At 44.7% G+C, this 13,985-nt stretch overlaps 1 protein-coding gene across 9 annotated transcripts in view; it reads left to right on the forward strand.

Annotated features, from left to right (window-relative positions):
- The first annotated feature begins 9,787 nt into the window (after positions 1-9,787).
- TENM4 (teneurin transmembrane protein 4) overlaps positions 9,788-13,985 on the forward strand; it is a 472,503-nt gene continuing 468,305 nt past the window's right edge. For all 9 annotated transcript variants that reach the window (XM_054974009.1, XM_054974008.1, XM_054974006.1 and 6 more), the window contains exon 1: positions 9,788-10,010. In XM_054974009.1, the coding sequence (XP_054829984.1) occupies positions 9,788-10,010 (223 nt within the window). The remainder of the gene's footprint in view (positions 10,011-13,985) is intronic.

Genomic DNA, 13,985 nt, shown 5'->3' on the forward strand with positions numbered 1-13,985 from the left:
GTTTGTATAGATGCAGGCTGAGTGCCAAAATCATAATGACTGAAAAGGGATCTAGCTTAGCATTGACTGCTTTGGCTGGGAATGAGTGTCTGGGATCTTGGGCAAAATGGTATCTAGCCCAGTACCTGTTACTCGGGATTCCTAACCTGGAGATTTTCAGGGACTGAACTTGCAACCTTCTGCATTCCAGACCTGTGTTTTATCACAGTACCATGGCCCGTCCTCTAATAATAAAAGAAAAGAAAGCTATCTCATACTGATCTACCTGCAATGAGTTCCACAACATTTTGTGAAGAAGTATTTAATTTTGTCTGTCTTCTTGAGTCCCCTGCCCATCACTTTCCACAGTAAACCATGGGGCTCTAGGGTTGCCAGCTCCAGATTGGGAACTTCCTGGAGATCTGGGGAATAAAACCAGGAGAAACCTGGAGAAAGTGGGGTTTGGAGAGGGAAAGGACTTTGGCATGGCATAATTCCATAGAGTCCACGCCCCAAAGCAGCCATTTTCTCCAGGTGAACTGATCTCTGTGGCCTGGAGATCAGTTGTAATTCCAGGAGATCTCCAGCCACCACCTAGAGGCTGGCAACCCTATGAGGCTCCCAAGGGTGGGAGAAGTCGACAAGGAGTAATCTTGTCAATTACTTTGGGGGGCTTCATTTTCCAAGCTCCCACTGCAGCCCAACAGCAGAGTGTTTGGAATTCTAAAGCCCCCTAGAGCATTTTGGAATTCAGAAAGGCCCATGAGCCTCTCTGAGCAGACCACACCCCCTGCTTTCACAGGGAGTCAGAGCCATATTCACCTATTTATTCGCCTTGAGTAGAGGTGCCAAAAAATTGACTGAAAGGGTCTATAGACCAACAATCTGATTCAGAATGAGCCAGCTACAAGTTTTTTTTTTTAACTTCACTTATACTCCACCTTTCTCTCCAGTGGGAACCCAAAACGTTGTGAGCAGGGGTCATTTCCTAGAAAAAGAACTGCAGGAACTCATTAGCATATCTCATTAGCATATGCCACACCCCCTGGCACCACCGGAAGTGTGTCAGAAGGCACCATCCACCCCTCAGGCCCCTTTCCCCAAAAATCTCCAGGTATTTCCTTAAAGCAGAATGAACTCAAAGCAGCTTACCCTCCTCTGGAGAGCCAGCCCTGCTTGCACACACGCACTCACTCTCTCTCTCTCACAAGTCACAAATGAAAATAAAGTAGCAGAATGAATTCAAAGCAGCTTACCCTCCTTTGGAGCCCAGCCCCACCCAGCTTGCACTCACTCATTTTCTCTCCCTCTCTCCCACAAGTCACAAATGAAAATAAAGCAAGCAGTAGAGCAGAATGAATTCAAAGCAGCTTCCCCTCCTTTGGAGCCCAGCCCCACTTGGCTTGCACTCACTCATTTTCTCTCCCTCTCTCCCACAAGTCACAAATGAAAATAAAGCAAGCAGCAGAGCAGAATGAATTCAAAGCAGCTTCCCCTCCTTTGGAGCCCAAACCCACTTGGCTTGCACTCACTCACTCACTCATTCTCTCTCTCTCTCTCTCTCTCTCTCTCTCTCTCACGAGTCACAAATGAAAATAAAGCAGCAGAGTCTGCTGCTAAAGACGAAGACAGCCAGAAAAAAAAAAAAGACGAAGACAGCCAGGAGGAAAAGGAATCACATGGGCGGGGCCAAAATCCACGTGACCTCTTTTCCGATCTACCAGCATGCTGTTCCGGCACGTTCCACCTCCAAATGAGCCCTGGTTGTGAGGTAGGTTAGGCTGAGAATTTGTGACTGGCCCAAGGTCACCCAAAAGGGTTACCAGGTCCCTATACCCTCCCAGCAGGAGGAAAGCACCTAGCACTTAACTCATGCCTTCTGTGTTTCTTCTCTTTGTGTGCATGCTTTGTGCATGTGCACTCCTGGTGCTTGTGTAATGATGTCACTCCTGGAAGTGACATCATCACACCAGTCATGGGAGCACTCCCATGCTCTGTGTGGGGCCGATTTAACCTGTTTGGGGCCAAAATTGGCCTGAAGTGAAGTACAGGAGCACTCCTGTGGCTGGCACAACTTCACTTCCAGAAGTCATGTCATCGTGTCTTCTGGGAGCTCGCGCACCGTGCATGTTCCTGGGGTGCCTTCCAGTGGCGAATGATCTCTGGGCAGCCTAAAACTTCCCACTGGTTGGCAGCAACAGACGAGCAAGCAGGTAAACCAGCAGTTACCTGGGAACCCTGTCACCTAGCGAGCTTCGATGGAAGAGCAAAGAATAAAATCTGAGTTGCCCAGATCCTAGTCCATCACTTTAGCTGCTACACAACACTACACTGGCATGTGTCAGCTACTCCATCTTACTGATGTTCCCCTCCAGACAGCAGTTGCTTGACATCTGGCATTTTGCAAGGGCTTCTGTCAACTTTTTGGGTAGTATGGGGGATTGCAAGGAGGAGTTACACGGCTTAGTGGTAGATTTAGAATGCAAAAGGTACTAGGGTCAGTCACCAGTATCGCCAGTTACAAGAATCAAGTAATCAGGGTTGCCAGCTCCATATTAGGAAATTTCTGGAGATTTTGTGGGTAGATCCTGAAGAGGGCAGGTGTTTAGAGAGTGGAGGGACCTTATTAAGGTATAATGTCATAGAGTCAACCCTCCAAAGCAGTAATTATCACCAGGGGAACGGATCTCTGTGGCCTGGAGACCAGCTGTAATTCTGGGAGATCTCCAGCCACCGCCTGGAGGCTGGCAACCCTACAAGTAATAGTTGACATGCAAGTCATCTGCCTGGAGAACTGCGGCCAGTCTGAGCAGGCTGTACTTATACTGATGGACCGATGGACAGATTCAGTATCGAGCAGCTTCATGTGTCCAGGTGCATGTGCCCTTATCATTCCCTCTGTCTTTTGGGTCTTGTCTTGTTAGGTTATAATTATTATCAGAGAGCACTGCTAGAATTTAATTTGCACAGTGACTAACTCAGCCTTAGGTGCTTCAATTATTATTAAAATTAATAATAACATTAGAGTAATAACTGTATTGCTTTTATTTTGCTGGAATTGCACCTTTTCATAAAGCCTTTAGTTTTACACTTTAATATTCACCTCCTGAACTGAATTCTAGCCTATCAATGTGTAACTGCACTTGTTTTCGCCTTTCTGTTTTTAACCCTTACCTCCTTTTCTCCACTGTTTACTGGAAGCTCTTCACGAAAAGGGCTTCTTCTTGTTTGGTCAACTCTGAAACTTTGCCACAGACACTGATTGTTCAGTGTGTGTGTGTGTGTGTTGCCCTCAAGTCATAGCTGACTTGTGGCAATCCCTGGCAGGGTTTTCAAGTTAACAGACTATCAGAGGTAGTTTACTATTGCCTGCCTCAGCAACCCTGGTCTTCCTTGGAAGGTCTCCCATCCAATTACTAACCAAGGCCAACCCTGCTTAGCTTCTGAGATCTGACAAGATCAGGCTCACCTGGGCTATCCAGGTCTGGGTGAACCTACAATACAAATCAGCAATAATACTATTGTCACTGTGGAGTTCTCAATTTGAATTTTGCACATTTTAGGGCACTCAGTAAAGGCGCATGTTACATATGGTACAGGGTCGCCTCCGAAATGGCATTTCCATATGTCATTACTTCTAGTAACTTTTGGTGTCTGATTGGATATCTTTGTTCTGTGAGTTTTCCCACTTCCATTTTTATTTTATTAAACATTTTATTTAAAGAAATGAAAGTAAGACAGTAAGTTTTCCCACTTCCAATGCAATCATTTAGCTGGTACAGTATGGTGAAGTCACAGGGTGATGACATCATCGAGTCACACGTTGCTAGACATTTTGGGAGGGGTGGGAAAGCTAGGCACAAATCTCTCTTCTGTAATGTCTAGTTCTTCCTGCAAATTTTTAAAACATCTTTTCCTGGTGTTTGTCTGGAATGCCACTTTGGAACGTGATGAGAGGGAAGAGAGCCAAAGACGCCTCTTCAGATTATTGGATTCTGTATAATCCATAAAACATGATGCCATAGATCAGAAACGTTACGTTATTCAACACTTTTTTTTTTATGAGGAAAGTGTATATAACTCATTTTGTAGGAATGCTCTCAATTTCCCTGTAGACTTTCTAGGTTTTTTTCCTTGATGTGTCATTTATTGCCAAGTTCTTAATGGCAATTGCAGATCAACGTTGGGCATTGTAAAGAATGCCAGGACAGAAGAATTTTCTGCTGTGGTAATTCTTATAGAATAGGGGACTTGGATCCAGCCAATGGGGGAATAACATGAGCTATGTAACCTTCTCAAGTGGGCAGGATGCAATCTTTCCTTATCCCATACTTTAGAAATCAGTAGTTTCTCCAACTCTCTGGTATGTGAAAGCAGAGAATCAGTGCTTTGTGTGATAACATTGACAAAGGCAAATACCACTTCCGTGAGGTCTGATGATATGCCCTGTCAAAAATGTTTTGAGACTTTAATATTTCCATGTTAGGACCTTGAGTCTTAATCATTTTAATTGATAGATTAATAAACTAAAAACTGAATTGATTGACTGCTAGGAGTGCAGTGTTCATCAGCAAGGGTCAATCTTAATAATAAGAGCTATGAATTAAGGGTATACATGTAACATTTAGGGAATTAAAAAATAGTGGTTCGGGAATGTTCAAAGTTCTTCACATCATGTTCTGTACAGAGGTGACTTCTTGTCCTTGGGTCAGAATTGGGTTGGGGGGAATCTGAGATACTTACCTGAAAGTCGGTCAATAGTTTATCTTTTCAAGCCCAAATCCATGCTAAGAAGAGTTGCCCCTCTACCAGCCCTTCTTTCACCCACCTCCCTGATTGCCAGCTTAGTTTGTACTCTGCTCTGGTTAGACCTCACCTAGAGTATTGTGTTCAGTTTTGGGCACCACAATTTAAGAAGGATATAGACAAGCTGGAACGTGTCCAGAGGAGGGCAACGAAGATGGTAAGGGGTCTGGAGATCAAGTCCTAGGAGGAAAGGTTGAAGGAGCTCGGTATGTTTAGCCTGGAGAGGAGACAACTGAGATGACATCATCTTCAAGTACTTGAAGGGCTATCATATAGAGGATAGCGGGGAGTTGTTTTCTGCTGCTCCAGAAGGTCAGACCAGAACGAACAGGTTGAAATTAAATCAAAAGATTTTTTTGGTTAAACATTAGGAAGAACTTCCTGACAGATAGAGCAGTCCCTCAATGGAACAGTCTTCCTTGGGAGGTGGTGGGCTCGCCTACTTTAGAGGTTTTTAAGCAGAGACTAGATGGCCCTCTGTGAACCTAGACAGAACATGAGAGGGAGGGCAGGAAGGGTTACATCAGTGCTTAGTTCTCGTGGCCCTGTCTTACTTGCCCAGGGAAAGGCCAATAGCAATTTTCCCCAGGCCAGTTTGGCTAGGGGTCCTGACACTGTTTTGCCATCTTCTAGGCATGGAGCAGGGGTCACTGGGGGTGTGGGGAGGGGAGATAGTTGTGAATATCCTACATTCTGCTGGGGGTTAGAATAGATGACCCTGGACGTCCCTTCCAACCCTATGATTCTATGATTCTAAAGGGCTAAAGGGAGGGCACTGCTGGAACGTATAGACCTTATGGAGCTTTCCACCATTTTGAAGGTGGAAAGCTTCTCTTTCCTCCCTACAGGCCAGGAACAAAGCTTTCACACATAACCCACATAATAAGTCAGAGCAAAGCAGGTTTTTCTTTGCTCCGGCTTAAAATGGAGAGACTTGGGAATCTCAGGAGCTACACACAGAAAGAATTGTGTGGAAGCTTCCAAATAAAGCATAATTATGCTTGGTTGCATCTGGAGAAAAACATCTGTGTGGAAACAGCCCTGGAGACATCTTGGGCAGAATGCTGATGACGTTCCTCATAAAATAACTTGGCCATCTCGTAATTCCCAGAAGTATTATGAGGCACATTTTGGTAGTGCCCCCCTCCCCCCTGCATTGATACACCTTTGTTTCTCTGTAAATTTTTCCCTCCCTTTGTACAAGGAGGTGAGGACCTCATACAAGATCGCCTCCCATTTTGTCCTCACAACAGACTTGGGAGTAGGGTTGCCAGGCCCCCTCAATCTCCCAGTGGGAGATTGGGGCCTGGCTCTTACCTGGGGGGGGGTGCGCGTGTGTGCAAAGCACGCGCACGTGCTCCTCCAAGCGTGCTTTGCACACGCGCACGCTCCTCCAAGCTTGCACCATTGGGGGCTGCTGCGGAGCGCAGGAATGCTCCTGCACTTCACAGCAGCTCAAAACGGGCCCGATCCGCGCCCATTCTGGTGCAGATTGGGCCCATTTTGGCGCCGAACGGGCCCGTTGTGGGCCCTTGCGGAGCGCAGGAACACTCCCGCGCTTCGCAGTGGGCCCGATCCAGGCCAAAACAGGCATCCTGGCAGTGGCTGTGCGTGGGGGCGCGCAGCACCACAGGGGGGCGCGCATGGAAGGTGCGCGCCCCCCACTGGCCAGGTAAGTAGGGGTGGGGTGGGTGGGTGGGGGCGGGGGATCCCCCGCCCCCACCGGGGGTGTGGCAGCCCTACTTGGGAGGTAGGCCGATTAAGAGAGACTCTTGGGGTCATCTGGCAAGTTTAGGATTGCCAACTACAGACTGAGAAGTTCCTGGAAATTTGCGGGTGGATGCTGGGTAGGGCATGATTTGGGTAGGAGAGGGATCTCAGCAGGGTATATAATGCCATAGAGTCCATCTCCACAAAGGTGGAGAGCTTGGTGAAGTGCTTTGAGTGCTTGGTGAAGACACTTGGTTGGCTCTCCACCAAGCAGCGCTTTTCCACCTCGCTGGAACTTTGCACTTTACTCCTATATTTCGGACTGTGAATTTTTGATTGCATTTATTGTATTTTGTATATAATGTATGGACACACCTTTTGTATTTTGAACACTTATTTATGTATTTATTAAGTTATTTCACTGATATTGCATTTTTGCATTGCACTTTGGCACTTTTATAAATTAAAACTAAAAATTATAGTTCTGGTGGGTTTGTAGTTTTGTACCTGGAGGATGGCAACCCGAACTGAGCTTCAGGTCAGATTGGGGGATTTAAGCCTGGGTCTCCTTCACTCTTACCTTATACTGGCTCTCAGAATGCCGCATTCTTTGGACTATGCCCTGAAAGACACAGCTGCTATGGAAATCAAATTGGTAGCTCCGTAGTATGTATTCCTTGGACTGAATCTGTCATTCAAGTCTCTTTGTGTTCCGAGTCAGATTTGGCGTGCCAGCAAGTTCATGCAGATGTGCTACTGAGCATTGCGCCCTGCACAGATAAGAGTTAAGCCACTTGTTTGAATTTGTCATTGGTAGACCACCACTCTTCCTTCTCATGACCTCACCTGTCTTGCCTCCAGAGAGCCAAATAGGCAATTAATACCAATTTAGAGTACTTGGACATAGAAGATCTATTTTTCTTAGAATGAGCACTCTCCAGTTATTCTCTTCATTGCAAAGTCTTTTCCAATTCAGGGAAGCTTGCCCATCTCTGGTCTTGTATTTCTCCTGCTATGAAATCACTGCTATTACAGAGGCTAGAATTTTCTGTAAAGGGACTAATTGGAGTCAATGAGTGTAGGGGTGTGGCTGAAACATTTGCGTAAGCAAGAGTTACTGCTCTAAAGCATCTTTCGACTCAGCCTCTGGAATTCTGGCTTCTGTACACAATCCCAGCATGTGGCCTATTAGACTATTAAGAGGATATGTTGGTTTGCATTACTCCAAGATACAAAGGCTACACGTTGTGGCCTGAGGCGCACACCGTTGGTGATTCTCTTTCATCAGTAAACATTGTGAGTTTGTCCGCTGGCTAGTAACGCGTTTCTCCCCCTTCTCTTACTTACTTCAGAAGTATGGCTGAAACAATTATTCTCTAGTTTTGATAGCTGGGTGAAAAACGGGCAGTTTTAATGGGATACCAGTTTTGTTTTTCAAAGAAAATCAAGTAGATGTTAGAAATATTTATCCTTTTGGATCATGTTCAGAAACACCTGGCTACATCAATATAATTTTATTTTCTTCTGTGTGCTGCTATTTCTGACTTTCTGGAGTAGCCACATGAGTGTGTGTGTGTGCGTGCGTGCGTGTGTATGAACACATATATGTGTGTGTGTTTGTATATGTATATGTATATGTATATGTATATGTATATGTATATGTATATGTATATGTATATGTATATGTATATGTATGCTTGTGTGTGTGTTCGTATATGTATATGTATATGTATATGTATATGTATATGTATATGTATATGTATATGTATATGTATATGTATATGTATGCTTGTGTGTGTGTTCGTATATGTATATGTATATGTATATGTATATGTATATGTATATGTATATGTATATGTATATGTATATGTATATGTATATGTATGCTTGTGTGTGTGTGTGTGTGTGTGTGTGTGTGTGTGTGATATATATGCGATCTGAAGAGAAATTACAATCATGTTAGCAGACAGGAATAGGGAAATGACGCTCCAAGTGGCAAAATATGGCTGGATGGTCATTAATAGGAGGAAATCCTGGCTTAGTGTGCAGAATCCTAGATAAGTATTGTTATAATTTGATAATATAAGGTAATTTGAATTTTAGGTATTTATATTATGTAAATTATAGTAAGCTACAATTTTAATGATTGCCTGGATATTTTAAGTTTATATTGTTGCCAAATAATTATGCTTTTAGGACTGATCAATTTTATAAGTAAATTTTTAAAGGTGGTAATTTGTTGAAATATGTACCTTTTAAATATTTATTTTACAATGGTGTGTGTCTCGCTGATGTGCAATCATGTAATTTTGATGTATTGTCGAAGGCTTTCACGGCCGGAGAACTATGGTTGTTGTGGGTTTTCCGGGCTGTATTGCCGTGGTCTTGGCATTGTAGTTCCTGACGTTTCGCCAGCAGCTGTGGCTGGCATCTTCAGAGGTGTAGCACCAAAAGACAGAGATCTCTCAGTGTCACAGTGTGGAAAAGATGTAGGTCATTTGTATCTACTCAGGAGGGGTGGGTGACTCAGCTCAACCCCACCCCTCCTGAGTAGATACAAATGACCTACATCTTTTCCACACTGTGACACTGAGAGATCTCTGTCTTTTGGTGCTACACCTCTGAAGATGCCAGCCACAGCTGCTGGCGAAACGTCAGGAACTACAATGCCAAGACCACGGCAATACAGCCCGGAAAACCCACAACAACCATGTAATTTTGAATGTAAATTTGAATTTATATATATATATATATATATATATATAAAATTTATAGTTCGCTCTCCCTGCAAGAGGGCTCAGAGCGGATAACATCACATATAATATAATCACAGTAAAATCACATTAAAAGAAAAACATAAAATTCAGTAAACATAGAACTCTAGGCAACAGCCTGTGTTGCTTAAACCAGCCAAAATATCCCATGAGATGGGAACTAGTAAACAATATTAAGCGTATCACTGAAGGGGGATTTCACTGAAGTCAGTAACAGTGAAGTCATGGGGGAGCAATTGAGAATAAAGGTGATCTACTTGACTTATCAAACATTTCCATTTTGAGAAAAGGGAGACTTTGGGGGGGGGTGGACTTCATGTGAAAAAAAACTAGTGTAGTTTTGATTCACCTCTAGTTCTAAGACTGAATAGAAACCTTTAAAGTAGATATGCACATACTGCAATCTTCACCTTTCTTGCTGAATAAAGTAACTCGTTGATTCCCTCTTCCAGGACATTCAGATCTGATTGCCTCACAAACACCGTTTTTTTGATGTTGAAGACACAGACGAGAGGGCCATGGATGTGAAAGAAAGGAAGCCGTACCGATCTTTGACCAGACGCCGGGATGCCGAACGCCGGTACACCAGCTCCTCAGCAGAGAGCGAAGACAGCAAAATACCTCAGAAGTCCTACAGCTCCAGTGAGACACTGAAGGCTTACGATCAAGACTCTAGGCTGACGTACGGCAATCGGGTCAAAGAAATGGTACACCAGGAGGCGGATGAGTACTGCCGAACAGGTCAGCTCCAGAGCCACGGGGCCCCAAATGGTGGCAGTTTTAAGAATTCCTCGTGGAACTTTTTATTGACAAGAACTATACCTCTGGGGAGAGAATGAAACATCATTTAAGTGTGTTTAGAGCTGAGCAAGAATTTGGACCTAAATGTGGGCCACACTCAATGACACGTTTGAGACAAATTGGGTCAAGGTTCACCAACATTCTGCTAACCTGACTTGGTCATAGCGCCATAGGGGAATTAATGTTCCCAAGGTTCCTGGGTCCCGTTTCCCCTCAAGACCATGGCTCAGGAAGAGGAGGGCTTCAGATTTCCCTCCCATAAGTTTTCCTGAGCCAAAATAGCTTTAGAGGGGCCCAGTTTGCTTCACTTTTGGGCTGCATGTGTACTGACTTCAGTGGAGCAAACAGCCCCCCCTTCTCTTGTCCCTGTACCAGTTCTTGTCCCCGTCTCTTGTCCCCATACCAGCTCCTGAGCCAAATCAGGCCCTGGCATGCTTGGGAACTACCTCACAGAGTTGTTGTGATGAAAAGAAAGTGTAGGAGGAGAGAATGCGGTGCTAAGCCACTTCGGGACCCCATGAAGGAGAAAAGCGGGATATAAATAAAAAAAATACGGAGAGGCAGGAAAAAGTAGTGCAGACCTGACTCTCTGCCGTTACTAACCCTACAGATTCACCAGTGGGATGCCACAAATGTATTATTTATTTAAAATGTTTGTATCCTATCTTTCCACTAAGATTGCTATCCCTTCGCAGGTGGCAACTAGTGGGAGACAAAAATGGCATCACACAATGCTGCAATTCCGGGCAAGTATTCAGAAGTGACATGACCACATTGTGTGTCACTCTAGGGATTTCTCTGATCTCTATGGTAAAAACTATAGAGTTGTGGGGGGAGGAGTCCTAGAGTGTCACATGATGCAGTGATGCCCCTTCTGGATACTTCCCTGGAAATGATACTGCAGCTTCACATAGCACTCTTCCCCCTCCCTTTTTACTCCTGCTGCTCATTTGACCAGCAGTGGAGGCCAGTGGCAAGAGGTTGCCTGCCAAAGCAGGCAGCCTAGCAACCTTACTTTCCACAGTGCACAAACTCTAGTGGCCTGTACAGTAGCTTCTCCCCCTTTACCCCGGACAGTGCAGTTTCCTGTGTTTCATTAGTTTGTCTGAAACCACTTTCCATGTGAGTGGGACTGGCCACTTCTCTTTAAAGAGACCCAGTGGCGTTATCTGGATTAATTCATCATACGCTCCTCCTTCTCTCTGCCAACTCTGTCCTATTGGCAGACCACAAGAGCGCCTGCTATTTCCTGCCTGGTCAATGCTGTCAGAAACCTTAATCTGGCTCAATTAATTAAGAAGACATGAAGTTCACCCCCAGTTTCTCTGCCCTTCGTGCACCGGACCAAAGCTCTTAAAGGATGGCTCTTTGGGGGGCTTATTCTTGCACCAATTTTACTTCTCTGTATTTTTACTTAGAACTTTTACCATGTCCTCTTTGTCTGTTTCTTCCTTCAACTTCATGGGGAGCAAACAGAATTCAGCTGAAATCTCCCCAGGTGTAGAAAAAAATTGTTGAACCTGCCAAAGCAGCTTGTGCTGAGCAGCACCTCGTTTGCACCTGCATTCTTGTAAAAGCCCTTACCTTCTGGAAGCGGCTTTGTGGTGAGCCAGCTCGTCCACAGGTGTGACCTACATAATAACACCAGCTTAGAAAAGTACCAAAGTCGTGGCCTTTTCTCAGGACAGTTGTTGCAGTCTGTTGATCAGACCTGATCAGAAACACGCAGCTGCCGCAGCCCTGTGTTGAGGTTCTCCTCCCAGCCCCGATCCATAACCTGCAATTTGCATCGTGCCACTTGTGTATTTTCTTGAGCGTAATTTGTTCTTTGTCTTGTGTAATATATTAAAACAGGTGGCAGAGAAAGCTTGGCAACTTTCGACTGCCGTGGTTTTGTTATGGTTGCACAGTGCTGGGTTCTCAGCAACCAGAAAAGAAAACTGAGGAAAGGTGGAAAGGGAAGGGAAAGAAGAAGGGATGGTTGAGTGTCCGGTTCCATATGGACACCGTTTTGAAACAACGTGTGTGTTCTTTGTGCGGAAAGGGCAAGTGGAGCTGCTGAGGACTATAACGGACTTTGCTCCAGTACTCGCTGGCTTTGCTACTGACCAAATCTGTGCCCCTCCTATAGCAGCTGGCAATATGGAAACATTGTGTAAGCACTTCCAATCGCACTGGGAGGGAAGAGAGGTGTGGATTTCAATGCCATTGCTCTCTTTTGTAAAGATGGAAAGCGTATCAGGGAACTGCATCTGTGGGTCTTAATCTGCCAGAGAGACCACTTTGCCAACCTGAGATGTTCTTCCTGACTCTGGTTGATATTCAGTGGAGGTGGAGGAAAGGATGAATGTTGCTCTTCCGCTTGTAACTTCTGAATATCTTCGGCCACTCTATTCTGGGAAATGGTTAGCATAGCAACCCGATCCCTCTGTGAATGATCAGATTCTATCATAAAATTGACATTTCCAGGGATTCCAGGGCTCAGGGATCTCCTACTTGTATCTGAAGAAGCGAGCGTTGACTCTAGAAAGCTTATACCTTGAAAATCTTTTAGGTCTCCAAGGTAAAACTGGACTCAAACCCTACTGTCCTACTGCAAGTCAACATGACCATGTACCTGAAACAGGGCTTCTTCATTTCAGAGCAGATATCTTCCGGGGCTCTAAATGTGGTTGGAAGTGCTAGTCAACATTTCCCTATTGCCAGCTGCTACAGAGGAGTGCAGGCTTTTGTCAGTAGCAAAGAAAAGGTATTACTCGGGTATTACCTTTAAAGCCTTTCATAACCTGAGAACCACATATTTGAAGGACCGTCCCCTTCCATACATCCCGGGGTGCCAACTATGATCCTTAAGAAGCCATTTGTTGGCTATCCCGCTACTTAGGATGTCCTGTCTGGCATCAGCTACAGCCCGGGCCTTTTCCTCATGGCCCCTGCTCTGTGGAAAGGGCTCCCTGAGCAGGGGAGGAGAACTCCTTCCTTGGAGATCTTCAGGAGGTGATGTAAGACTTGCTTGGTTGCCAAGGCTTTTGAGGGAGTGTGAAGGAGAGGTGTCTTTTGGTAAAAACTGCAAGTGACAATAGGGTAACTGTAGGAATTGCCAGAAATTCTATGGTAAAACTATAGAGTTTCTGGCGATACCTAGAGCTACCCTATGTCACTTCCTCTTTTTTTTCTGGAAGTGACATAGAATCATAGAGTTGAAAGGGGCCTTACAGACCATTTAGTCCAACCTCCTGCCCAATGCAGGAACAGCAGCCAGCATAATCCCCCCTCCTATTCCTGTCCACAACGCTCCTGATCCTTTCTCAGTATTTAGAAGAGGTGAAATAGATTATCTCCAGATATATTCTGCCTCTTATTACTATACTGTATTTTTTTTAAACAAAAATAATAATAAATGGGATGAGGAAAAAATAAGAATGTGAATTTAATGGATAAATGAGGCTTGGAATAGAATCACTAATTGGTCTAGCCAGCTTTGCTGCACAAATCTTTTTGAAGAGATAGGGAGAGAGGGAGCTAATATTTGAATGTTTGTTCATGCTGCTTTGAGCTGATTATGTAGCTCTGTGGGTAACTAGACGCGAATCCAATAGTCATTTTTTCCCAGGTAATATTTTTAGCCTGCTAAACAATTGCATCTGTTCTGCCGCTGAATGGTCTCTGCTGTGACCTTATCAGAGTGGAAAATGTCAAGTGGGTAGGTGTCTAGGCGGATGACCTTGTGGGCCCGCAAGGGATGGGTTTTTTGCCATTCAAAAGGCAATACCTTTTGCAAGGACGCGGGGCTTGAAAAAGCGCTGGGACACAGTGCAAAAGAGACCATGTTGGGGAGAAGCAGGAGTTTGAACAGGGTATAAACAAGTTCTCATGATCACTTCTCTGCATGACTAAACAAAGGCTAAGTTCCTT

This window comes from Eublepharis macularius, chromosome 3, assembly GCF_028583425.1.
Source record: "Eublepharis macularius isolate TG4126 chromosome 3, MPM_Emac_v1.0, whole genome shotgun sequence".
Taxonomy (NCBI): domain Eukaryota; kingdom Metazoa; phylum Chordata; class Lepidosauria; order Squamata; family Eublepharidae; genus Eublepharis; species Eublepharis macularius.